The sequence below is a fragment of the Ochlerotatus camptorhynchus genome, unplaced genomic scaffold (genome assembly GCF_037179485.1).
Source record: "Ochlerotatus camptorhynchus isolate MF236.1 unplaced genomic scaffold, CSIRO-AGI_Acam_v1.1 ptg000055l, whole genome shotgun sequence".
In the NCBI taxonomy this organism is placed as follows: domain Eukaryota; kingdom Metazoa; phylum Arthropoda; class Insecta; order Diptera; family Culicidae; genus Ochlerotatus; species Ochlerotatus camptorhynchus.
In genome coordinates, this window is record NW_027040545.1 from 2,290,119 (window position 1) to 2,316,442 (window position 26,324).

Consider the following 26,324-nt stretch of genomic DNA (forward strand, 5'->3'; position numbering starts at 1 on the left):
ACAGAAATAAGTCGACAGTGAGCATGCATAAGGGCGTATACGCGATGATCGATTCTCTTCGTCGATTTTCTCTTTTGATAATAACTCGCTAGAGTTAACGTTTCTCGGTGCGTTTGCTGTTGCTTTTGATAGCCAATACATCTTGTTACTACTCTGCATTGAACAAATTCTTGAAAATTGTTTCGCTTAGCAGTAGCAATGCAAAGAGAAAATCGATGAAGAGAATCGATCATCGCGTATTCGCCCTTATGAATGCTCACTGTCGAAGTGTTCGCAGGGATGTGGGGACGGAACTTGACAATCGAGCTACTCACTCTTCTTAACACGGAACCGAAAAATTACCCAAAATTAAGTTCTTTTCACTCATCTCCCATGTTCCGTTCAATAAGCTAATTTTCAGTAAACCGCTTATAGTAGTTTGCATTTGGCTACGGCAAAAATAATTACTTACTCGTGTGTATTTTCTACCCAAAATTAAGTTCAATTGACTCAAATTTGAGAATAGCTCATATACTCACTAGTAGCATAGAGGTAACTCTAAGACCAGAAGGTCCCGAAGAAACGTGCTCAACTTTTTGGCTCAGCTCTGGTACTATCTTCGGTCCCAAGCAGGGGGTAAGTCACTCTGCCACCTTGTGTTAACACCCACAAAAACACACTCCGACACACTCCAAACACCTTGCCACCCAGGCAGTCTCCACATAACAGATAGTTTTTCATCAATCCTGGCACCACTTCCAAGAATGTTTACATCATATGTTGTTTATAATAGACCAATCCATGATCTGATTTTATCATTCATTTTTGACAGTATGATCTGCTTTTTATTGATCTGAACCTCTCAAATGAGTAAACAAACCAAACTAACCTGCCAAATTATTTAGAACGCTTGGTTTATTTATGTGACCCAGGATATCAGCGATTTTTTTGCTGTAGGTTTTTATATAGCTTATTACCCTACTTACGGTATATTTTAATCTGTATTCTGCGGTTATTTCCTGGGTTGTTTTTAAAATTTGTAAATTTATTTTCGCGAGATTATTACAGTTCATCATGGATGAGGTAAGTTTTTATTTAGCATTTTTACCTGCATTTTTAATTGTTTAGTTAACACCGAATTTTATTGCAGGATTACTTCTGGCAAAAACTGGAAGGAATGTATGGAAGCATTTATACTCATATAAAAACTATATTGAGCACGTCTAACCTATGCAATCAGTCGCTTGGTAGATTGACCAGGAAAGAGATAATGCTTGTCGAACAAGATCTGCGAGAGATGGCAGAGGATGTAATCGCAAAAGCGCATGCTGGTGGTCCCTCGCTTGAAAGCGTGTATGGGTGGTTTGCAGGCCGACCTCATCAATTTAAATTCCTCGAGGGGGAGATTTTATGTCTAATGGACTTAGCGAACATCATCCAAACTCATGGGGTCAAGACGTTTATCCATCCGGTGATGAAAATCGGGAAAAGTTCACATGGACAGTTCAGACACGAGTCCGCTACCGATGAGCTTAACAGACTTCGGCTAAAGATTTTGGCACATTTTTCTAATCCGTATGTCATAATATTATGTAATCACATTCAATTATGTATTTAATACTATACTATATTGTATGAAGTTTCTTGCATTTGTATGATTTTTTCAGAATATATTTATTCTTCATATTTCATTACTTAAAGCTTTTTTTTTTACATATTACATGTTTGAATTTCGTTTTGTTTTTTAAATACTAATTTATTCTTAGGAAATATCGCCTCAACCTCCAGGAGTTTATGTCCAACTTGAAAATTTCGATCGCCACGGTTTCAAACTCAGGACAGTTCAGAGCTGACATAACATGTCCATTGTGCACGTTGGTCGGGCAGATCACAAAGCTAACAGCCATCGCCGATGCCTCTGAGAACTGGAACATCTTTAGTTTCACGCGGCATGTTGCTAAGCTGCATGATTCACTGGCATCAGAAGTCATCAAACGCCTTTCGTCAGATGTCGCTTGCCTAGAAGCTTCACCTCCTCCGAGGAAGCTTCCTCTAATTGAAATGGGCGATATAAAGAACACGATCGGGATCGAGAGCGACCATCAGCAAAATGGTGAAACGACTCATTTCACCGAGACTCAATGTTCATCAACAATACCGTTTCCGTTGGATGCCAACCTCAAGCATGAGTCGACATCATCTGAATGAGCTTCGTTTTTTTAGTACAATGATATTTTTATCGAACCCGTAGACATTCATCTCGATTTTTAAATCAAGAATTAAATTTTTGATTGTTGACACTAAATCTATTAGCTGACAGCTCGCTCCCATACAAAGTCCCACCAAGGGACGCTAAGATGGTGATTTTTGCTAATGTTATCGCACTTATTTAAAATAGTTCCAACGTACCAGAATTGATGAAATTTTGGATTTCGGTTCCATTTTTAATGCAGATAACGAATATGTATTTAACTTAATACCACTAAACAACCCAATTACATCAAAAACCCTATTGAAGTCATCTTGGTCTGGACAACCTTGAAAGTAGAGAAAACCCACTATATATATGGTGAATTTGCATATTGACAGTGACAGTTAGCTTATTCCCCATACATCAGGTTCAATGTTTGGAGAGCAGGTTTAACAATGCAAATGTGGCGTCTCTTTCTTTCTTATGCTGTTCTTTCCCTACGAAGAGTTACGTCACACTCATTGCTTCATAAGAACAACGGTAGCATGAAAAAGACGACAAATTATCACTGCCCGACCTGTTATTCATGTCACTACATCAGACTGGCGTTGCTTTTTGTTTGGTTGAGTTCGGCATCCGTTTCGTCAAGTCCCCGTGGACGAAGATCACGAGTCGTGAAACAGAAAAGTTCACCATACAGATTCTTGTTTTCGCGTTTTCCCATTCGAAACAAGCGCAGAGTGAGCACGAGCGAAGAAGCCTCCATCGCCACATTTGCCGAGTTTTTATTCCAGTGAGTAGTGAGTGTGAGCTTTGTTGTCATCGTGCTCGCAGTTATCTCACGCTCACGTACATCAGTTGCTGAGAGTGGACAAAAGTCGATGTGCTGAAAAAGTATGGCCACTAACAACTATTTTGGATTTCCGCATGGTGCAACGCAGTATGGGTAAGTAAATCTAGTGTAAAAGTGTAGCCCAGATGCCGGATTACCCGAAAGTGATAAAGAATCGCCGTGAGTGACGTTCCGCGAACCTAGAAAAATGTGTTCAAATCTTGGCTAGTGGAAAATTTTCCTTCAATGCCAACTTTCGGTGCGGAAGAAGCAGATGAAGAAGAAGAATGCAAGCAGGCTGCGCCGCAATGACATCTGAGAAGCGAACGTGTGTGAGAGGAAGAGAATGAAAAAGTGACAAGAGAGCGTGAGTGAGGACGGTGCGTCAAATGAAAAACTCGCAGGCAAATAAATTATTTTAATGCCAAACGGGTAATATAGTTAATAGCCCCGGGATTTTTTAAAAATAATATTAACTTTATTTGACAAATCTCTGATAATTATAGTTTACTAACGACATATCTTTATTTCTGTCGTATCCTTAATTGAAACTTACTTCAGGCAAAGGTTGTAAAACATTTTTGAGATTATCAGAGTAATAACAAAACGTTTTAATTTAACGGTAAATTTGAATTAAATCATAGTTAGGCTAAAAAATGCTACGTTTAAGTCGCTTGGTCACGCATCAAAGTTTTTTTTTATTATAATAAGTGAATCCTGATGAATGTGGGCTTCTATAAAAAATAGAAGGATTGTTAATTTACATTTAATTCCGTTTCTTTAAATCCTTATCCTTGACAGATACGCGTATAAAATTGAAAAATCGAAATCTCGATTACTTTTTTTATATGGACGTATCTGCTTTTGTAAACCAAGATTCAAACGTCAATTTGTTTAAATTTTGTAGTACTTCCACTGAACAACACCATCTTGTTGGGTAAACATTGCCCTTTCTGATTGTGGTGTTTGTTTGCGAGAGTGCTTTTGTAAATAAAGAATCAAACTTCAATTTGTTAAAACTCTTAGTTGGCCACGCGGATTAACATCACTATAATGTAGGGGAAGCTTTATACAACGTAAATATGCGCATCTGTCAGGGATAAGCGATTAAGATAGTGGAATTATCACGTATTTTTCAATAAAGTAGACTCAACATCAATGAAATAGACCAAAGACATCATATCAAGAAGACTGGCAACTCTTCCATTTTCTCGTACGACCGCGCTATGCGACAGGTACAATCGCGTCATCGGCGGTTCAAAGGTAAATGCTTCGAGCAAATTTAATAACAAAGATTACATTATCAGAAGAACGGTTTGCTCATTTTTCTATGCGTTGCTTCTACTTTCGCTCAAGTGCAGCGCTACTGTATCTGTCGCTTGGATTCTGGCAAAGTCGCTAGTCTTCTTGATTTAATAATTCCTCAGAATTTGTTTCGCTTAGTCTGTTTACCATTTTGATTGTAAGAAAGCGTAACATTTTACAATCGAGTATCATATTGACATATTAGTGGTGATATAACTTTGAAAATTATTGATTTTTATTTTTTTATAGTACACTGAAGTCTTTTTTTTACACGGGTTTTTACGCGTTTTTTTTACACAGTTTTTCGCGATTTACACGGTACCAGTGCTGAGATTTGTCATTGTCATTGACAGACTTTCGCGCGATATTGACAAAATTGTTCGTCACATAGTCACTGACAGACTTGATCCTCAAAAAAACCTTCGTCAAAATCTCATTCATTTTTTCGTCAATGACAAAGATTCACTTGGTAACAAAAACTGTAATTTAGTACATTCTGTGTCACATTATTGTTATCCAAGTAGCTCAGGACGTAGATACTTGTTCACTGAAATGGATCCATGTAATTGTTTTGCTCAAGTCATTTAATTTCGTTACAAATTTAGCTAATAAACAAATCTGCACATGTTCGTCACTGACACCATTGTCATTGACAATTAACATGGTTTGCCTTGACTATGAATGTTTGCTCAAATGAGTGACCAAAGCAGAATTGTCAATATCACCGTGTACTGTCGAGATTTTGCAGCACTGCACGGTACGTTTTTAACGATTTCTCGACAACGATACAACCTATCGACTTGATTCCAATCACATTATCCGTTTCATCCGTAATCGAATAGCGTACTTTAAAAAAATCACAATTTTTGGTGTAAATACAGAAATTTTTAAAATATGTCTATATGGACCATAGCATACTATAATGCTATAATTACAAATGGCATCAAAATCCGATTTTTTAAAAACATTTAAGCATGTGAAAAATCAAAATCTCGTAGGTTTTTTTTACACGATACGTATCCCCCGTGTAAAAAAGACCTGAGTGTATATATGAGCGAAAAACATTTTGAGGGATTATTACGTGTTAATGGAGACTTTCGGGATGCACCGGCTGAGGATGGTTTCTCTTCTTGGCTCTATTACGTCCCACTGGGATTTACGCCTTCCCTCAACTTAGTGTTCTTTGAGCACGTCTAATAGTACGTTCAGACTACAGAGTTATAACATGTTATAGCGCTATCTTGATGGTGGTTTCTGTGTTGCAATTAGTTGACAACCGTTATAACATGTTATAACTCTCCAGTCTGGACAGCGTTTAAGCTTCCTAACCTGTACAATTTTTGTATTAGTATTATTGTGAGGCAAGTTCAATCATATTCTAAATTCGAGAAATTTTTTAACCCGAAAAAATCCTAGACCGGATCGGGAATCAAACCCAGCCGCCTCCGGTATGATCTTGTTTTATAGTTGCGCTTTTATCGACTGAAGTAATGTGGGCTGAGGATGGTACTGAACCGGAATTAAACCCCACTTGCTGCTATGTTCGATTGTTTTGGTATTAGAATATTTTGTTATTAGAATATTTTGTAATAATAATTTTATAATAGTTAAAAAAAAATCTCTTCAAAACTGTCAACGTGGTTTCTGAAGCTTTTTCGGAAATGAACCAGATGAACACGAGGATGAACAATTATGCATTTTAAGCGCATTTGAAAATTTAAGACCAACAATTGAAATGGCCTCAACTCCATTTTGTAAACAAACATTGTAAGGTCATTTTCTCGCGAACCAAAGTCCGCCAACGCAAACCAACAAAATGAACAGGCAGGGGAAATTCTCCTCTACCCGATTGTGTGTTACGTTTGCGAATGTAGGTTTCGGTTCGCGAGAAAATGGCCTTATAAGGTTTGTTTACAAAATAGAGTTGGGGCCTTTTCAATTGTTGGTATTGAATTGGTTTGACACATGAAATGCATATCAGTTAACAAATGCCTTTCGCTAATTTAAAAGTAAACATGTTTAGTTAGCTATTGTCTAGCGTATATGATTTGCAGAGAAATTTTTTCGTTTAAGTGCTCATTGGAAAACACGAAACGTAATATTGGCTATACGTCCAACTATAAATCTTATATTAACAATATTTTCGTCCAACGCTTACGCCTTTGTTTCAGAAAAGGCAACTAATGTATTCCAAAAATTATTACGAGGGAAGCATCACAGAAATAATTGTGTTATCTTCGTAAGGAGCTGTTAATTAACTACGTAGATCGTTTTTGAAAGGCTTTAGGTTAGAAATTTGCCACCCCCTTAAGTGACTACCTGGTATACCCTAAGTATCTACAGGGTTACGAAATATGCTCAACTTGTTTCTCTGATTGTAATTAATGTCATAAAATTGTATTTTTCTTATTAAATATTACTCTTTTTTCTTATTACTCACCCCTCGACTGTAATCAAATGCATATTGGTTACCTTTTTGGACGATGCCAGGAAAGATGAAGAGTGAACTACAGAAGTGAGGAGATTATAAGTTGGTGCTAGTAGAAAAAGAGAAACATTTTGACATGATAATGGTTCAAAATTCCTTCACGGTGAGGTATGGGAGAGTATTTTTAAAATGCATGTATGAAATTAATTTAGCATCTAAATTGAGCGTTTTAGTAGAATAATTGTATACCTTATTACGTTGTTTTTCCTTTTAATTCTACAACTTTCACTAATTCTCTTTCATTTTCACTAATTCACTTTCACTATCACTTAAAAACACATAATAACACATGTATTTCGTATACTACTTGCAAACTTCTTCAGTCTATAAAAAGTGGTAGTGATAGTAAATAGTTAAAGTGAACGTGAATGTAAGCATTTTAATCAAATGTGGTTTTCACTAAGGGGTTTAAATCTTCAAGGGCTACTCAATTTACTCAAAAAACAATATTTTTATTTTTTGTCTCAATTTTTGTATAGATTGATAGATTTGAACGTTTTAACCCCGGTTTGCACTACCTAATTTATTTAAAATTCTTAAACAAGCATTTAAAAACTTCTCTCCCATACCTCACCGTGAAGGAATTTTCAAACCATCATCATGTTTTTAGTTCTTATATTCGCCGCGGGTGTCAATTTAAGATTGCGAATTTATATTGTTAAAATTTATTGCATGTAACAATAGGTTCTACATGTTATAAGCCTATCTTGATGATAATTTTCTTGTCGATAATTATTATAACATGTTATGACTCTGTAGTCTGAACTTGGTATTACTTGGTCGAGTTTTCATTCTCTAGAAATTCGAGACTTCATTACTTAGTAATTGTTTACGTTTGCGACATTGGCCCTTATGGAAGAACAGTGGAGAAATAATTTTCAATCCAAAATCAAAGCTTGACGCTCCGTTAGGTGAGAAACGAGTGAGAGGGAGAGCGTGAGACCGGCACAGTATTATTTTTCTCTTCGACCTTTCATAATGGCCGCCTGAGCCACAGCATTTTCACACTTCCCGAGACGGTCTGCTTCTGGACGTGAAAAATCGATCGATCCGATTTGTGGTCGGCAGCCTGGTTAGCTGGATGCGCGTTTTGCGATTCCGGCTAGAAAAGTGTGCAAAGTTTTGAATTCCGTGCAATTAGTATTGAATTTGAGCCGAATTTGCCAGCTATTATTGATGTTTGTTGTGTTCTGTTCTTCCCCGGCGACGACGACGACGATTGTGACCTGCAGTACGACGGCCACCGGAACAGCCTACCCGACAACGCAGACGGGTTATGCAGTAGCAACAGCGGCCGCACCGGCAGCAGCAGCGACCTACGGAACAGCCGCCGCAGCAGCAGCACGTCCGACCGGTTACGACCAGGCCTATCAAACGGCGCCTACCCCGGGAACATACGCAAGTAAGTGTGGATTATTGTACGATTCATTCATGCATGTATATTTCCTGCCTCAATGAGGAAACATTCCTTCAAATTATGCCATTTTTCATTTTTTTTTTCTTCACATTTCGTGTCTAATAACGCACGGTGTGCCGGAGGTCATTGCCTCTCTTGTGAATGCTATTTAGTTGATTTCTTTTCTGGTGGTCCCCCCCCCCCCCCCCTCTCGGCTTCCAAAAATCCATATCACGAAGAAAGTTATAATGTGCATAGTGCAAGTGCAGGTATAAAGCTATAAAGAGCGAAGTGCTGCAGCAGTAGAACAAATTGATTTTTGTACGGAAAGCATAGTACGAACTATGCGATAACAGTACAGTTGCATTATTTGTCAAACTTGTGCCAAGAACATACATTTTAATTGTTTTATATTTAAGAAAAAACGGGTAGATATGCAGGTAGCTAACATATTTTGGCCGGCTATGTGAGCGTCATCCTTTATGTAAATATGAATGACATTCACGGATGCATTAACCAGCTATATAGTAGTACATTTTTATTTCTACATTGTTATAACTATCAATAGCTCTAAGTTATACTCAGCTAATTTAAAAACGAGAATTCGTTGCAGGAAAAATTCATAGGACTTTAGCTTTATGAATAGTGAATGGTGAACGGAAGATTCATCCATCTTACTTTCCGAAGACTCCTACAATTTTGGAAAATTCCGGTGTTACCGGAACTTCAGAAAACTAGAAGAGCTTCATAAATCTCACGGTGGCAGCCAGAGTTGAGTTTGAAATAATAATTATACCATGCACACAACTTCTGAAACTTTCGGGACTCTAAGAATTTGACATTAAAAACTACAATAATTTTCGAAATCCTTCAGAATGTTCCAAATGTATCCTGATCTCCAATCTTAAAGTTTTGTCAGTTTCGAAGGCTCGTAGGAACCGAAATTTTCAATGTTTATGATGCTCTGGATCTTCATAGAAATTATAGTTACTCAACAATTTCCGGTTTTATCTTCAATTCTCAAAGATGATCGTATATAGATTATCTTCAGTTCTCAGAATCTCGCGGGTTTTTCTGGTGTACCCGACAGGAAGCATTGCCGTGAATCGTTTTGAACACTCCAAGCTGACATAGCCGAACAGCACTAAAAGTCAACATCATTCCAGTCGAACGAACACTTCTTGTAGTTGTGGCATGGAAAATCATTTACATGCACTTGCCTCTAATAGTGAATGGTGTGAAGTTGTGACCTGAATATCGACTCTGGAAGCGGATTAGCTCTGTAGAAAACCTGGAATATCCGTACCTACGACATGCACTGCCCTTTTCTGCATAGTTGTCCCATTCGTTAAAACGGCAAGCTGAGAAAAACGCCGTTGAAGATTTTTTTCTTCTATGGGACAACATTTGCGACACTTTCTGAATAAAGTAGGAAACTTTTCGTGTATGTACATGGTAAAGTGATGGAACTAGACAATCGATTCATTTTCACCAAAAATGCTAATCGGACTGTTATACTACACAGGGCAGTGCAGCACAGTTTCAAATTCTTTCTATATCCTCAACTTCAGAGTTACACATTCTGGTTTCTTAGAATGTTTTTTAAATCTTAGTTTAGAATATTGATTGTGAGTTTAGAATATTGATGAAAGTAGACCACATTTGTAGCAAAAAATGGCAAGGTAGGTCGAAAAATCATTCCTAACCGAGTTATTGACCAATTAATTTTCTACTGATTCAAGGTGCCTCATTTTGCTCGGGTATCATAAAAAATGCCCAGGTCTTGAATTTTGTTCAATGTTTGAATCATCTAGATAATTTCAAGATTTATATAAAATGTAATTCTTCATGGGCAATCTATGGAATTTTCTCATTTTCTTATAATTCCTTCTGGCGTCGATATTTTCTTCCATAAAAAAATTATAAATTCTCTACATACCTCTTTGGGCATCCCTTCTAGGAAACTCTTAGAAGTTACTCTACACTAATTATAACGATAATTCCTTTAAATGCACTCTACAATTATCCTTTGCAAATTAATCTTTAAAATATTCCTATAAATTTCCTTGGAATACATTGTTTATTGTTTACTGTTTATTGAAAAATTCAACTGACAATTATTGTCTAAATGAATAAAACCTAAACTAAATAGTTACGGTCAACGGTACGGAAAAAGCCAAGTAGCCGACGACGAAACACGTCAGCTGATACATTGAAGTCGAACATATAAAAAAAGTTGTTGAATTGCCGGCTCAGAATTGCCTTTAAAACTAATCAGAACTATTTAGGAATTCTATGATTTTTCAGTAAACTCCCTTGCATTCTCAAAGCATCCTCCAAATCGCTTAATTTATTTGGATTTCTTCTTAAAATCACATTGGGATTCTTGACAAAAATTCTACTTGGAATGTCCTTGTAATTCTCATTTGAAATCCTTTGACAACTACGTATTTTGATGTCACAACTACAGACTATACTCCTATGGGCCAAAAGTTATCCGAAATAATAATCTATAGTGCTGTTCGATATAACAACAACGCATGCCGATTTTCATACAAAATGGTCATGCCGAAAAGTGAGATACTAGGTAAAATTGTTCGAAATAGTTGAAGCCTAGTTGAAAATAGAGAAACATATTCATGTCAATCAAAAAATTTCTGATCTTGAACTCCATCCACATCTGATCATACTTGACATGCAAGTGTCCGAGACCAGGACACAATCAACTAATTAATAATATTACATAAGATGGCTGCTTTTTGTGCAAGACAGTTTCACAAGATTAGAATACCTTGTTGAGTCTGCAAAGCTTCAAGATTAGACCTCCGGGATGATTGGGAGAATCCAAAAACATTATGTTTTTTTAGCACAATTAAACATTTTAAATGATGTTATGAGGTTATCGCGATGCCCAAAAGGCAATCGATTAATTTGTAAAATATCTCCAGGACAATTTGGAGAATGATGCATATATTGGTAAGACATCTTTGTAGAACTTCAAGATCTGAACTCCAGGATGATTTGAACAACTTTAAATACTGCTTTTCTCCTGCTCAGGTCTCTTGTATTGACAAATAATGCTTTTTTCCAACATAGAGACAAGTTCATTATTTGCAAGAAACTGTTTGATTTTATGCGAATTCATAATTCCATGATAATTTGGGGATCTAGGTAATCATCATGTTAATGAAAATTCCATCTAATTTTTTTTTCTGCAACGTAGACGTATAGTAGAGCAATTCTGCTGTAAGATATATATTAATATCTCTTAACGGTGATTTTTGACCCGGTGACCCCGTGGGATTGAATCGTTCAAGTGACAGGTGCATTATCTTATCCCATTGAAGTTGGGTTGATTTTCGTAACCGGGAATTGAAAAGTTGTAAACACCCTACACTTAGCCCATTTGGCATAATGGCAATTTGGAATAAATGTGAAACCCTCTATACCGATAAATAGATATGTTATGATCTGGACTGTACTTCATCGGAATACGAATGAACAACTCATAATAAACCCTCACCACTTCCATTGTTATTCCAGCAACTGCAACGGCGACGTACGACTACGGATACGGTCGTACAACCCAAACGTACGACACCAGTAAGACGTACTACCAGCAAGCGGGAGCTACAGGCTATACGGCGGCACCGACCGCGTATGACGCTTCGGCAGCAGGTGCCGCAAAGGTAATCAACTTCCAACCAGCCACCCAAGCCACGTACGCCGCTCAACCGACGCGCACCACCATTCAAACGGCCAAGACCGCAGGCGCGCAATACACAGGTCAACCAACGGCCTACGTTCCGCAAACCACTGGTTACTCTCACACGGTAACCACGGTTAACAACGCTCCGAAATCGGCTGCAACAGCTCAAACCGTCGGTCAGAGCTCCAACTATTCCGGTTACGAAACGGCCCTCTACAGCGCTGCAAGCATGTACGTTGCTCAACAGCAGAACACTAAGCCAGCCAATATCGGTGGTCAGCAGGGAACCGGCGGTGGATGGCAAGGGTAAGTTCAAGCAAATCAAATCATTACAAACATCTTCTTCAATCTTTCCATTTCTCCATCAGCTACAAGAAAGGCGGCGGTCAGCTGGGAATGCATCCGTTCAAGAACCGCAACAAGCCTCCTCCAAAGCCACAACCGATTCACTATTGCGACGTGTGCAAGATTAGTTGCGCCGGTCCACAAACCTACCGGGAGCACTTGGAAGGTCAGAAGCACAAGAAACGAGAACTTCTTTTGAAACAAGCTACTGAGCCGGGCACTGCAACTCCGGCACGGCCACCGAACAGTCTGCACTGCGAGCTATGCGATGTGACGTGTACCGGAAATGATGCCTATGCCGCTCATGTCCGTGGTGCCAAACATCAGAAGGTTGTGAAATTGCATACCAAGCTTGGAAAACCGATTCCGGCTTGTGACCCTGCTCCCAACACCGAGGAGAAGAAAGAGGGTGACATTGATGAACATGATGAACATGTTAAGCCAGTCGGTAGTGAGTACATTGAGGAAATCAAGGACGACGAAGGCAAACTCGTCAGCTTCAGTTGCAAGCTGTGCGAATGCAAATTCAACGATCCCAATGCAAAGGAAATGCACATGAAGGGGCGTCGTCACCGTTTGCAGTATAAGAAAAAAGTTCAACCAGATCTGTTCGTAGACATTAAGCCAACGTTGAAGCAGAAAAAGATGGCCGAAGCTCGTGCCCATCGTCAGGCTATGCAGGAGGAATATTGGAACCGTCGTCGTATGGCTGAGGCCGAAATGGATGACGGTGAACACGGAATGCGTCAGTTTGGACGTCATCCGTTCTTCGGAATGTTGCCAGGTCGTCGTCCAGAATCGTCCGACGATCGTCATGTTGTGGCACGTCACGCGGAAATTTATCCGAAGGAGGAAGAACTTCAAACCATCCAGCGTATTGTTTCACACACCGAAAGGGCCCTGAAGCTGGTATCTGATGCGATGACAACTGGCGGCGTCAAGGAGGAAAAGAAGGAAGCTGAAACCGAAAAGAAGGAAGGCAAAGCTGACGAGCAAAACAAGGCTGATGCGAATGCGATGATATCCTTCCACAAGGAAGCCGAAGGAAGCAACGTTCGCCTGCTGAAGGGAGTTATGCGCGTTGGATTATTAGCTAAGGGTAAGTTCGCATTATGTGCATGTGCCATGTTCAATCACATAAGAAATCCTTTTTCTCTTTCATCAGGACTCCTCCTGCACGGTGACAACACGGTTCAACTCGTTGTACTGTGTGCTGAAAAACCTACAACCTCTTTGCTGAAACGCGTCGTAACCGAGTTGCCCATCCAGCTCAAGAAGGTCACCGAAGAGCAAAAGTACACCGTCACCATGGCTCCGGTCGAGGGTGCCGTTCTGGTATCGGACGGAACAATAACGGTGAAAATCTCTCTCACATCCCCACTGCTCCGCGAAGGTAAGTTTCACACATCAGGTTCCTCCTTCTCGTCAAGGCATTTGCTATCTTCCTTTTATTCGTTTATCATCGGCCAGAAGACAAATCACGATTTCGAGTTACCAGTTTCAATGATACCATTCTGCTGCGGTCGAAAGTTGTCGAAGAAGAAAAGTCGGTTGGAATTGTTGTTTCGTTTTCTTGCATTTTTCTATAAAATAGCCGAATAGTGTTCAGGTTCCAGAAACTGGGAAATTGGTGTTTCGAAATCGGTCAAATTTCCGCCTATATGCGAAAGAAATATGGGAAAGTTCAGTTTCTTGATATTTTTTTCAATGCACCAGAAAGAGAAAGCTCGGTGCATTGAGCATTCTCTTTTTGGCGTTCTGCGGAGTTGTGTGTAGATCGCGATTGTGTTTGGGACCATCCATAAATGACGTAGCCTATTGTTGAATCCCCCTTCCCCCCTAATACATGGCCGGCCACAACTTCTTAACCAACTTTCCCTCGAAATCGTCTCCTCCGCCCCTCTAATGCTACTTCATATATGAATGTTTGCTTTGGGTTTCAAGAGAACCCTTTCAAATTCTCCGGCAAGTGGAATTTAAGTTGCTGAAATCCAGCACTGTAAATTGTAAATTGTGTCTTATTTCTATAAAAACATACTGACAGGTAACGGACAACTAAATATTACTTGTTCTGGACTAGAAAAAGAACTTCAAATGAAACCTTAGGAAAATTCCAAGGTAGTTCTGAGTTTAATCCTGAGTAGGATTCATAGGAAATTTCCAAAAGAATTCTGAGTAATTTTCAAAAGTAATTCAAAAAATACTTTTGACTAAGCAATTTGTAAGGAAAACTTCAAGGTACTTGTGGGTAGAGTTCCAAGAGAAGGGGAATCCAAAGGGAATTTTGAAAACAATGCAATTACAATTTTGAGGATGATTCCACAGGAATTCTATGAAGTATTGCATAGGAATTCCTTGGAAAGCTTTAAGGAAATTTCCAACAATGTGTTGAGGTTAATTTCAAAGGAATAATTAGGAGAGTTTCAAGGCTATTGCTGAAATAATTTTAAGAGAAATCAAAGAACGTTCCTATGGAATTCTGAGGAGCATTTCACGGAATTTACAGGACTGCTCTTAGAGAATACTGAGTTGAATTTAGAGAGAATTCCGAAGATAATTTAATGGGAACTTCAGGAGATACATAGTGAATACTGAGTTTACTTCAAAAGAATTCTTTGGGAATTCCTTAGTAATAAATTGGTTAATCCTAAAGAAATCCGGTGAAGATCTCCAAGAAGGAATTTTTTTCGAGATCGACTTCTAACTTCGAATCTTATGCTTAGAAAAGTTCTCTTGATTCACGATTTAGAAAAAAATGAAATCTTCAAAATTAGGGGAGTTTTTTTTTGACATTCAGGGCTTGGAATTTTTTCCCAGATTCTGAACCATGAGAAGCTTTCAAGATTCAAAACAAACAGAAATATACGAATAGCATATTTTTAACGTATTTTAAATGAAGGTTTGATTGCTAACCTGTATTTTTTTTTGGAAAATGTGGGGATTACCTACACATCCTTAGAGTATGTTGGACTAAATTCTATTAAATCTATAGAGACATCAGCTCAACAACAACTAGAAAATTACAACGACTTGCTAGCGCTTCAATAACAGGAGCAACGCAAAGGACACCCTCAAAAGCCTCAGACGGCATCAGTCTTGTAAGCGGTCACGGTAGTCGACACATTTTCTGTGATAATTGACTGCCTTTGCCTCCGACACTTGCAAAGCAAGCTATCATAGTACAGTACCAAACTAAAATGTCGTATGACAGGCTCTGTCATACGACACTGTTGCCGAAGACCGTCACGAATGTATGTATTTTAGTTTTTCTCATAATAAGAGCTGCTGATGGTGTGCTTGTGTGAATTCTGAAAATAGCAAGCAATGATGTCCTAGTAATAATATTTCTGATCAGAAATGGTTTGATTTACATCAAATTAAGGAATTACAACGAAATCACACATGTCATATGATAGCTATTTTGATAATTTTCTTTTAGCTCGAATGTTATTCTACCGCTCGTGTTGTGTGAGAGAGACGACGGTAGAGCATGAGTGTTCGAATACAAACAGACTGTCGCGCACGACAACGAAGCGAGTGTAGTAAAAAACGTCAACTGTTTCAACCCCTGCACGGCATACTACATCTCGACAGTGAGCATGCATAAGGGCCTATACGCGATGATCGATTCTCTTCGTCGATTTTCTCTTTTGTTAATAACTCGCTAGATTTAACGTTTCTCGGTGCGTTTGCTGTTGCTTTTGATAGCCAATACAACCTGTTACTACTCTGCATTGAACAAATTCTAGAAAATTGTTTCGCCTAGCTGTAGCAATGCAAAGAGAAAATCGATGAAGAGAATCGATCATCGCGTATTCGCCCTTATGAATGCTCACTGTCGATCTGCTTCCTCTACATCAATTCGTGCAATAAGAAGCAATGAAGAGTGCTCTTAGACTACAACCACAAACAAAACATTTAGGGCTTTAGGTAGTGATAAACGTCGTTAGAATTGTTCCACGACAGTATATGAGCGTGTGGGTTTGCGAACATACCTCATCCATCAATGTATGAGTTAGGTAAAGGAGTACTGTCGCTTTAATGGCTCTTCGCTCAATTTTCACACTGCCGTACTCTAGCGAAACTACCAGTCTATCACAGAACAAAAGGAGAAGTGCAAACAAATCGGTGAATCAAAGCGTGGTTAGTTTTTCTGCTCAACAAGCGATGTGTGTGGTAGCGTTCCACACGGGCTTTCTATGTGCACTCACACTATTATAGCATGCTGCCTATCTTAACTGCAGGCAGAAGATGCCTTCTACCGCTAGGTGCGCTAGTGTTCGCAAATTACAAGTGGAGCCACTTTCTGATCCGAAGTTCCACTCCTGGGAGTCTATCCTATTCAGAACTTTCTCTAGCTAATAAATTATCGCACTAAAGCTTCACGTTGATATATTAGTATAGCATTTTCTACCAACTCTGATAATCGTAAACTTTACGTATGAAGTAACTAAACAATTTGATTTAATATAAAACATTTCTGTGACGTTGATTTCAAGGGACACCTACATACGTATCCTACGAAGTTTTCAGATAGATCAAACTTTGAATTTCCACACCATGTGAGCTCAAAATATGAAATGAAGGAGGCTCTAGAGTGTTATTCTCACAGATGTTTCAAAAATTGACAGTTCACCAGGAGCTGACAATACTGGCACTGGCCTGGGATTTGTCAGTAAAGCAGTTCCACGTCTAATGATGAGTCGGAAAAACTCGAAAGTCTCCGATTTGCATAATAAATTGTGTGTTATGGGAAATCTTTCGCAATTTTGTGAAAATTGAGCCATTTTAGATCTTGTGATTTATTTTTTTCAAAATGGCATTTGTCATTTTTCAATAAATTGTATTGCATTGTATTGAAAACGGCACTTCTGATCGAAGTGACGTCTGAGTCAAAGTTGTTGAGAAAAGAAAAGTCTTTCTGGTAAAATATACACCTTAGAAATCAGGTAATGTTGTACAGGGTTCCCGGACACTGTAAAATTGAAGACAATCCCCCCTATTCTGCGAGTCACGTGACTCTCTCTCACCGGTGAGGTGACAATAGTCACCTCGTGTGAGGTGACTCTCCATTTGATTTGCATGGAGAGTCACCTCACACGAGGTGACAATTGTCACCTCACCGGTGAGAGAGAGTCACGTGACTCGCAGAATAAGGGGGAATGAACAGGCCGATACTTAATCAAGACAAGGATCATCGATGGACTGTGTCGGTCCAGCTCTATTTTGGGCGCATCCTATTCCACTGTCAAAATGGAATTAAGGAAATGGAAAGCTCTGAGTTGATTTCAAACAACTTTGTCGAAGAAACGTTATTGTATCACTTGACGTTCTTATTTTAATGTATTTTTTAGAAATTAATTAAAGGAACACTATTTATGTACATAATGTATTATTATTAGAAGACACGATTTACCCATTATTAGAATACAGTACTTACCTACAATTAATGTTTTAGACGCAAAAAATGCAATGTGTTCCTCCAGGTATCTAAGAAGGGTAACCAAACATGATTCGATCTACACACAAACCGCGCCACGAAGAAAGTCATTGCACTGTTGCTCACCCTCCTCCTCCTCTTCCTCTCTTTCTGTTAACGGTGTCGATGATAACCTAATAATGGATTGTCAAGTACATATACCTACGGAGTCTACATCCGATGGCCTGCATAAACGTGCACAAATGATAACCAAAAATAAAAATGTGCTGTCAAAATAGTTTAATCGATATCAAGTCATACGATACGAGTTTTTCCCCTTCCATCAAAATTTGTGTGTGTGTTTCTGTGAATTGTCATTGAACTCCGGAACTAATGCACCACCGGGAAATGCTATGCATAAAAGAGTATAAGGGTCTTGTATGGTAGGACTGGGATGTGGATTAGACTATTTTTCGCGACATGCTTGTTATATCGATGGAGAACAAAATATCTGACGTAATCGACCGTATCGTTCGTATGGATTGAAAGTATCCTGCCGTTTCTTGAGCACAACTCATCTACTACAAGACCGAGTCCAAGCATCGAAGGATAATTTGTTCGAGATATTCCATCCCCAATCAAATCCTATAGTCGATAAGAACCGAGAAGACGCTAGAAACACAATCATACACCGACCAGTGCACAGAGGAAAAACAAGCAAACTGGATGTCATCAGTCATTGATTGTTGTACCACGTGTATCGTAGTCAAGCTAATCGTATTTCTGCATCAGCCGATATTATCAATCAGTTTCCTCCCTCGAAAGATGACATCCAGCGTTGGTGTTTGGATGATGATGCATTGATGGGCCAAATCGACAAAACAATGCAGTGCTTCATGGATTAGCTAGGTGCACATAAATCTAGCCAGATAATACCCCTCAATCACCAACCACAGAACAACCGAACAAACCAAAGCATCAAAAGTATATCTAACTGTTATAGGAGCTCCAAAACATCTCTCTGTCTGTATAACCCGAGTTCAAAACATGAGTAAACAGGATTTTTGACCATCTGAATCTGCCTTTCCTGATTGTTCTTTCCATAAGCGATTAATGGTAGTTATCGCATATGGTTGCGATCAACTACAAAATTCCAAATGCCAAATCTTATTCCGTTTTCCAATTTTCCCAACTACAAGCAGATGACTATCATTGATCCCACTTAAAAATCCAAACAAAGGAAACAAGTAATCTCTCTAGTGATTTGTCTTTTGTGCTCCGGTTGCAAAAGAAAAATATGGTCAAACACCCTGTCAATAATCGATTACCTTCTTCTTTTTATGTTACTTTTCTTGAAAAAAAAAAAAAAATCTAAAAAAAATCCGTTGGAAACCAAAAAAAAAAAACATTAAAAATACACAGAAGCAAACAGTACAGCTGCAAACGAGCAGGTCAACCAGGGCTCGGAAGATTTACTGCCACGAGAGCCCTGTCTCCAGGCACTAGCCGCCCTGCGACACGCGAAGTGGTTCCAGGTTTGTGTAATTGAAACTCTTTACTCATTATCTTTTACCTTTACCTATTAAACAACAACAGCAATTAACAACAGTGGTTTATTATATATTTCCTTTGAGTTTTGGGTTCTGAACCCTTTCCCAGAATGTGTCATGTATGAGTTTATTCGAAACTCAACTTACTTAGCCTACCTTCTATCTCATTTAAATTTAATTCTTACTGAGCAGTAGCTGTAGTAGGATTTACTGTAACGATTTTCATTTAATTTCGAGTAGTATAGCCTCTGAAATGTGTTCCATCAAGTGCCGTCAACAGAAGTTGTAAGATGTTAATTTCGCGGGTTCATTAATTCATCAACATCATCACTACTACCTGACATTATCAAACGACATAGGTTATTATATATTTATTATATAATTATTTGAAATTGACGACTGGCGTCCTATCTTCTATTTCATTGCATTTCTTGCACACCGCTATCATGTTCTTCAGCCGAACCTCTCTGTAGCTTCCCGTGACATTTAATATTCATTACCAGCTACGTAGTTTATGGGCGCATACTGTTTATAATGTTAGATACCTGATAATCTTCGTCGACCACGACATCTTAACCCTTACATGCCCATTAGGGTGCCAATAGTTTTTTCATTGCCTTGAAAAAAAGCCTCTATGCAAAATTTGGGCTCAATCGGACATGATTGAAGGCTGCCGCAAAGCGGACAAAGTTTGAACTTTTTTACCCCAACATTTCATTGGCACCCTAATGCAAATTTAATTTAAAAATCACCGGGTTTTTGTAAGCCATCATTATTTACCGTGGGGCAGTGCTGGTAAATATCACGGCCGTCGTATGACAATGAGAAAACAGGTCCTCTCATTATTCACGAGACGAAACTATCTATCACTAGGTTTCTTGCCAGTTTCCAATGATCAAGCATTCATGAGAATAATTGTCATACGGTTTTGAGATCAACATTTCTAACGGATTTAGATGAGTTTAGGCAAACAACAATATGTAAGGTAGAGAGAATATATTTTTAAGATTTCCGCGATACAATCAATAAGTGTGCTAGTAATTGCAACACTGTCACGTTCTGTCATGACCAGTGCTGTAAATTCTCAAAATCAATTGAACATTTTTGATGAAAATGAGAAAAGCAGCTATTCGCTATCAAAGGGGACCTCCTTCGAATGGGTGATATCAGTTGCTTAGTCATTTGACGAAGGCATGGATCATTCTCATTTGAGAAACGCTTGATATCATTCAATTGAGAGTAACCTACACATAAACGGAGCTCTGGTCGACATTTCGGCGAAAAAGCTAAGCCAACCCGACACCAACCTGTCTTCTACCAAACCCCAACTTGATGTTGACCCGATATAAACCCAATATTGACCTGACAACAGCACGACATTGGGTCAACATCGACTTTAAATTGCCTTACATTGATCTGACATCGGATCGACTTGTCTGTTTGGGACCATTTTGCTGGGTTTCTTCCGTACTTCACTGTCGTATATTAAATGATAGTGAGTGACGATGAGCTTCGAATGAGAAAGGTACTTTTCAAATTATGGTTATGTGAGAATTCGTTTTCACAGAATCATGCTTGATAGAGCCTCGCTCGCGAGTTTGAAATGAGCCGAGCGTAGCATTTTTCTGAGGAGTAGAACGCCTACTGCCAAATCATTCCGCTGAGCTTCAGAGCTTGTGAGCGAAGGAGGATAAAATGAGAGTGAGGTTTGCTGCCATTCATGTTCATGTTTTCTATCACACGCTCTTACTCTCACTCTGGGTGAACTCTGAGCTTCTTGCGTCGAACAAAAAAGTCATCCGGAGTCTTGAAAAGCGCACCTCACTTCAAATCATCCTCTCGTTGAAGTTCACTCTCCCTCTCTCTCGAGGAGTTTTTGTTTACTTCTTCCATATTCCTGCCGCCACTCACTCGACTTGAGGGCTGGCTAAACTCGCAGGACAAGAGTGTTGTAAAACCTCCAGTGAGTTTGAGGAGTTTCAGCAAGCCTGCACAGAATAGATTGAATGGTTGTATTGGTTCATCTTCAATCGAATGATGTGAAAATTAACAGCACTGGTCATGACAAAAAATATCTCATCCGATGTTAGTGACAAGAGTATCTCTGTAAATAGCACGTGAGATCTTTCATTGAAATTGACATTTGCCAGCCCTAGCCTGGGGTCCACGAGGTGGTCCTCCGAAGATCCGGAACTTCCAAAAAAGTGATCAATTCATTAGGGTGACCAAATGTTCGCTTCACATTACTTGAACGGTTTCAAATCGGGTCCTGATTAGCCTCCCAAAATTTGGACTCATTTTGTAAGAAACTGTCTTGGCGCCAACCATTTGAAGTTACATGGAAATTACTATGGGAAACCAATTCTTTTGGAGGCTAAAAGCCCGTCAATTTCGATGACAAAACGACAAAAATGAATACAATTCTGAACCCTAAAAATTCAAAACCCTTGGACTGGACTAGATTTTCCGGATACAAATTAGTTTGAAGAACTATCTGTATCATCTTCTTCTTCTTTCTTCTTCTTCTTCGCATTTCAAGCTTATTGCATATCGCATATTAGCTTATTGCGTGCTCTCAACTTAGTGTTCTAGATGCACTTCCAGTTATTAATTGAGAGCTTTCGATGCCTGTACCATTTTTGCATTGGTATAATTGTGTGGCAAGTCCAATCATACTTCTATGCCCAGGGAAGTCGAGAAATTTTCCAACCCGAAAAATTCCTAGACCGGACCGGGAATCGAACCCAGCCACCTCCAGCATGGTCTTGCTTTGTAGCTGCGCCTTTACCGACTGAGCTAAGGGAGGCCCCATCATTATTGATAAATACACGATGCCAAAAATCATTACCAAAAAATAAACTTATAGAAATGCTCATATTTCAAAGAACGACAAATACGCTTTACAAAAGCATTTCCAAGATCGGAATACTTAAAAAAAAATTACGTTTCGAAATTATGTTGGGTCCTCCATTAGCTCAATCGGTAAAGCTGCAGCTACAAAGCAAGGCCATACTTAAGGCGAATAGTTTCGATTCCTGGTCCGGTCTAGGATTTTTTACGGGTTGGAAAAATTTCTCGACTTCCTTGGGCTTAGAGTATGATTGTACTTGCCACACAATTGTTGTGTAAGATGGGGCAAGACGAGTCAGCTAGTACATTTATTAATGTATTTGTTTGTCAACATCAACAGGTTTAATGCAACCACCAATGATGGTATGCATTTTCAAACCAGCATTGGGGCTACATTGAGCTTGTTTATGTTGACATTCAAACAAATAAATAAATCAGATAGATGATCCATCTTGCCCCGCCTTACCCCTAATAATGCAAAAATGGTACAGACATATAAATAGAAAGCTCTCAATTAACAACTCTTAGAACACTAAGTTGAAAGCTTGAAAGTCAGCGTTAAGTCCCAATGGGGAAGTAATAAAGCCAAAGAAGAATAAGAATCGTTATTAACAAGACGAAGACCTAGTGATGTGACATTATGAACAAACAAAAAAAAACTGACTTCACCCTAACTCACCTTCAAATTTCAAATCAACCTTGTAGTACAACTTCTGTTGACAAATGCACGTTTATTAGATATATCAGACACCCGCGGTGGAAAGTATTCTCAGAGAACGGATAAACTTTTCATACAAAACTCTACAGTACAGAAACCCATGATTTTCGTATTTTTTTTTTTCGAAACCGCGCCGGGGAACAGATACTAAACAAACGGAACAAATCAAGCACAAATTTATATCTCCTAGCTAAGACCAAAGCACCAAACATATAAAGCGCAATTTACTAGAAACGAACCCATTTTCGTGTGTATGTGAGTGAAGCAATCAAAAGAGTCCCATTTGTTTTGGTTTGAAGTTTTGTAAAATCGGGGTATTTGAAATTTGGAGCTATAGCTGATATTAGGAGTAGTTTGAGATAGAATAATTTAAATTTCGCACAGATCAATGTTCTTACTGTTATCTTTCTTCAACCAATTAAGGCTAGAGCTACCGGTCTGCAGTCCTGTGTGATGATTATGAGAATCATGCGTGATCTTTGCCAGAGAATTCCCATCTGGGGGAACATCTCGCAGTGGGTAAGTTTCGATTGCTTCCTGTTTGTTGTGGACACCTTGTAAACCGGATCTTATTTTCTCCACCAGGCCACTGAACTGATCATCGAGAAGGTCATCTCATCTGCCGGTGGACCACTAACTCCCGGTGAGTGTATGCGTCGAGTGATGGAAGCGATTGCTTCGTCGGTTCTGATCAACGGTCCCGGAATGTTGGATCCGTGCGAAAAGGAACCGGAGGATGCTCTTGCCAACCTTAGCAAACAGCAGCGCGAAGATATCACCGTTTCGGCTCAGATGTTCCTACGGTTCATTGCCTTCCGGCAGATTCACAAAGTGCTCGGAATGGAACCGCTGCCGCCTCCGAAGTTTGTCGGAAATCGCAACTGGCGCTTCAACCGCAAGCGTAGGCGTTCCGGTACCGAGGGAGCTGATAGTGAAGGTAAGTTTTCGGCCACGAAATTATGCTTCTAGATTACAATAATCAATTGGTTCTATTTCCCGTTCCAGCTGATGGTAAAATGGTCAAGAAAGAAGAGAACAAAGGTGAGGGTGCCACCAACAATGCCGTCGTGGACATGGACACCGAAAGTGGAAAGTAGATTTGTAGGTTTTCTCCCTTGATATGTAAGGTAGGTACTTTTCAGCTAGAATTTTAACAGACGTGAAAAGAAGGAAAAAATCTTCGAAAGCAAACTTTTAAGACAGTAAAACTTTCAAATATTGGATTTAACTCTGCTATGAAACATATTATCTTATCATGGTAATGACATAAATAATTCATTGAATGGAATCAGACATAATAAAGATTAAGACCAAAAAAAAAAAAGGAAAATGGACATCATAAAATGATAACAAAAAAAAATCTGGATACCTAAATTGAAATTTGTTCGTCCTCGAAGATTAAATGCAATATTTGAATTGATACGAGAGACGTAGCCAGACGCCACCATTTCCTTTTATTCGCCCCCTCATCAGGAATCATATTCAGGTGAATCAGTCAGAAATAAGAAACCAAATCCTAGGCAATCTGTTTGTTGTCAAAGTCAATTTTGAAAACGAAAATCCTCTCTGAAATTTTGTTTCCTATCCTTGATTCCTAAAATATAACCTTTGCTATCAAATTTAGGAAGTGAGAAAGATGAATTGTAAGACTAACTTTAAAGAAAAGCAAAATAACGTTTTGGAATACAGCAACAGCAAAAATCATAAGTGTATTTAATCCTCAATCGAAATCAGATAGAAATTGTAACTAACATTAACACTGTATGAACATTTCGTATCCTTTGGGAAAAAGTCCTCTTTGAGCAACTGAAAACAGTATGATATTCAAAAGTAACCATGCATCCTCCGTTCCACATGCAATGAAACGGCAGTGTGTATCAATTTAGTATCCTATTAGTAATACCCCGCAGTTACTGAAACTGTAAGGCGATGTAACGGACAGGATGAGACATAGTAGGGAAAAGGATCACGAAAACCAATATGTGTAGCGCACCTCTGATACACTTTTTTGTGAAGTGAGATGCACTAGGGAAAAAAAACTGGAACCACGAATACAAACACACAATAGTACACACACACACACATACACAACAATGGCGCAGTCCGTGAAATGGAACGATGATAGCGGTAGACTATAATACTTAGTTAGTGATCCAAGGTTGATTGCAGAAATGAAAGAAACAATAGGAAACGATACTACCTATACTACAATTCAATATGAATCTGATGGAACGGTATGAAAACAAAAAATCATAACCCCCGACAACATCTTAAACACAAATGTCAACCTGTTGAAAAGATGTAAGTCAATCAGTCAGTCAGTGGAATCCATGATAGCAAGTATCTAATAAACAAATTTGAAGTATTTTCTTCTTGAAGGAACAAATCGAACCGTTGTCGAATTGTTTGTGTTGATCCGAACTCGCCCTTCAATCTACTTTTACGTAGTGAACTGCGTTGGCCCATAGCGTGGGTGCATCAATCAACTATATACAGTTGTCATAAATGAATTAGCGTTTTTTTGGACGTGTTTCTTTAGCAGATGTAATAGTAATCTTTTTCCTTAAATTATATGTTTGGTAATTTCTTCTTCATACTTAATGTTAATGTTAAGTATCTTTCAAACTTGTTTAAATAATTTAGAGTATCCAATCAAATGAACTGAAGGTAAGCTAAATGAATACGGAATGTATATTAAAAACTAAGAAATTTTTAATTTTGATGTCTTGTCAAGTGAATTTTTGAGAAAATAATCACCCATATTCTTGTTTGCGTTCGTACCGTAAACTTTTTTTTTGTATGGAAGATACGGTTTGAACCAAGCCAAAATATTACTGGCATTACTGGCCGCGGAAGTAATGAGATTAGCGGAGAGTTACTCGTCTTCAAACACACTAGCAAATTTGGCTGAGAACAGGTTGCAAATGTCTTGTTGATTGCCAGCAGTTTCACCATTAAAAATCATGGAAGAGGGTAAGCCGACTTCCCTGCGTTGCTCATTTACGAGGTTCTAGAAGGATTTCGGGTGTGATTTTAGCCGCCGTTGAATCCTCCTTTGTTCTTCTTTTTTTTCCTTTATTTAACCTCGGACATCGATTGCCATCCATTGACGACAATCGAATGTGCAGGAAGGCAGCTTCCACACCTGCGTAGGATAGGCATTGAACCCATTGGGGTGAGAAAGCAGTCACTACACCACCGGCGCCGGCAAATCCTCCTTTGATAGCGTTGAAAACAGATACGACTTAAGGGGGTATTCCCGATCTTTTTTTTTCAAAAAATCAAATTTTTTTTTTCACGTTTTTTTGTACTTTAGACTATATACTTTCATCCCCCCAAGCCGTTTTCCGATCAGCGAATTCGGTGTCCAGGCATAGCTGACTAATGGTAAGAACCCCCAAATGGTTTTAACTAAAGTCAAAACTTTAAACGCGTTTTTCTCGAAACCACATTTTTTTTATCGGGCGAAGATTTTTCTCAGAAACTATAAGAGATATTGACTTGAATCTTTGCGCATTTTGTTCCTTATTAAATTCTTTGGA

General features: G+C 38.8%; 2 protein-coding genes across 3 annotated transcripts in view; both read left to right on the top strand.

Annotated features, from left to right (window-relative positions):
• Window positions 1-26,324, top strand: part of sigmar (Tumor necrosis factor alpha-induced protein 8-like protein sigmar) — a 181,387-nt gene that overhangs the window by 95,141 nt on the left and 59,922 nt on the right. The window lies entirely within an intron of this gene.
• On the top strand, window positions 2,820-24,642 carry Zn72D (Zinc-finger protein 72D). 2 transcript variants are annotated; one of them, XM_065239449.1, is made up of 9 exons: window positions 2,820-3,116; window positions 8,028-8,197; window positions 11,735-12,206; window positions 12,269-13,344; window positions 13,411-13,638; window positions 19,087-19,199; window positions 23,206-23,301; window positions 23,368-23,719; window positions 23,788-24,642. In XM_065239449.1, exons 1-9 carry the CDS (start codon window positions 3,067-3,069, stop codon window positions 23,877-23,879), a joined length of 2,649 nt encoding a protein of 882 aa, XP_065095521.1. In that variant the 5' UTR covers window positions 2,820-3,066; the 3' UTR covers window positions 23,880-24,642. The 2 variants fall into 2 exon arrangements, with proteins under 2 accessions (XP_065095521.1, XP_065095520.1); XM_065239448.1 differs by lacking the exon at window positions 2,820-3,116 and having other exon boundaries at window positions 7,771-8,197.

Excerpts from the sequence above, each read along its gene's own strand:
- Zn72D (XM_065239448.1), top strand. The coding sequence starts at position 7,972 with ATGTTTGTTGTGTTCTGTTCTTCCCCGGCGACGACGACGACGATTGTG. Across the intron at positions 13,639-19,086 it reads ATCCCCACTGCTCCGCGAAG|AAGCAAACAGTACAGCTGCA; the intron begins GTAAGTTTCACA and ends AAAAATACACAG. Across the intron at positions 19,200-23,205 it reads GACACGCGAAGTGGTTCCAG|GCTAGAGCTACCGGTCTGCA; the intron begins GTTTGTGTAATT and ends CAACCAATTAAG.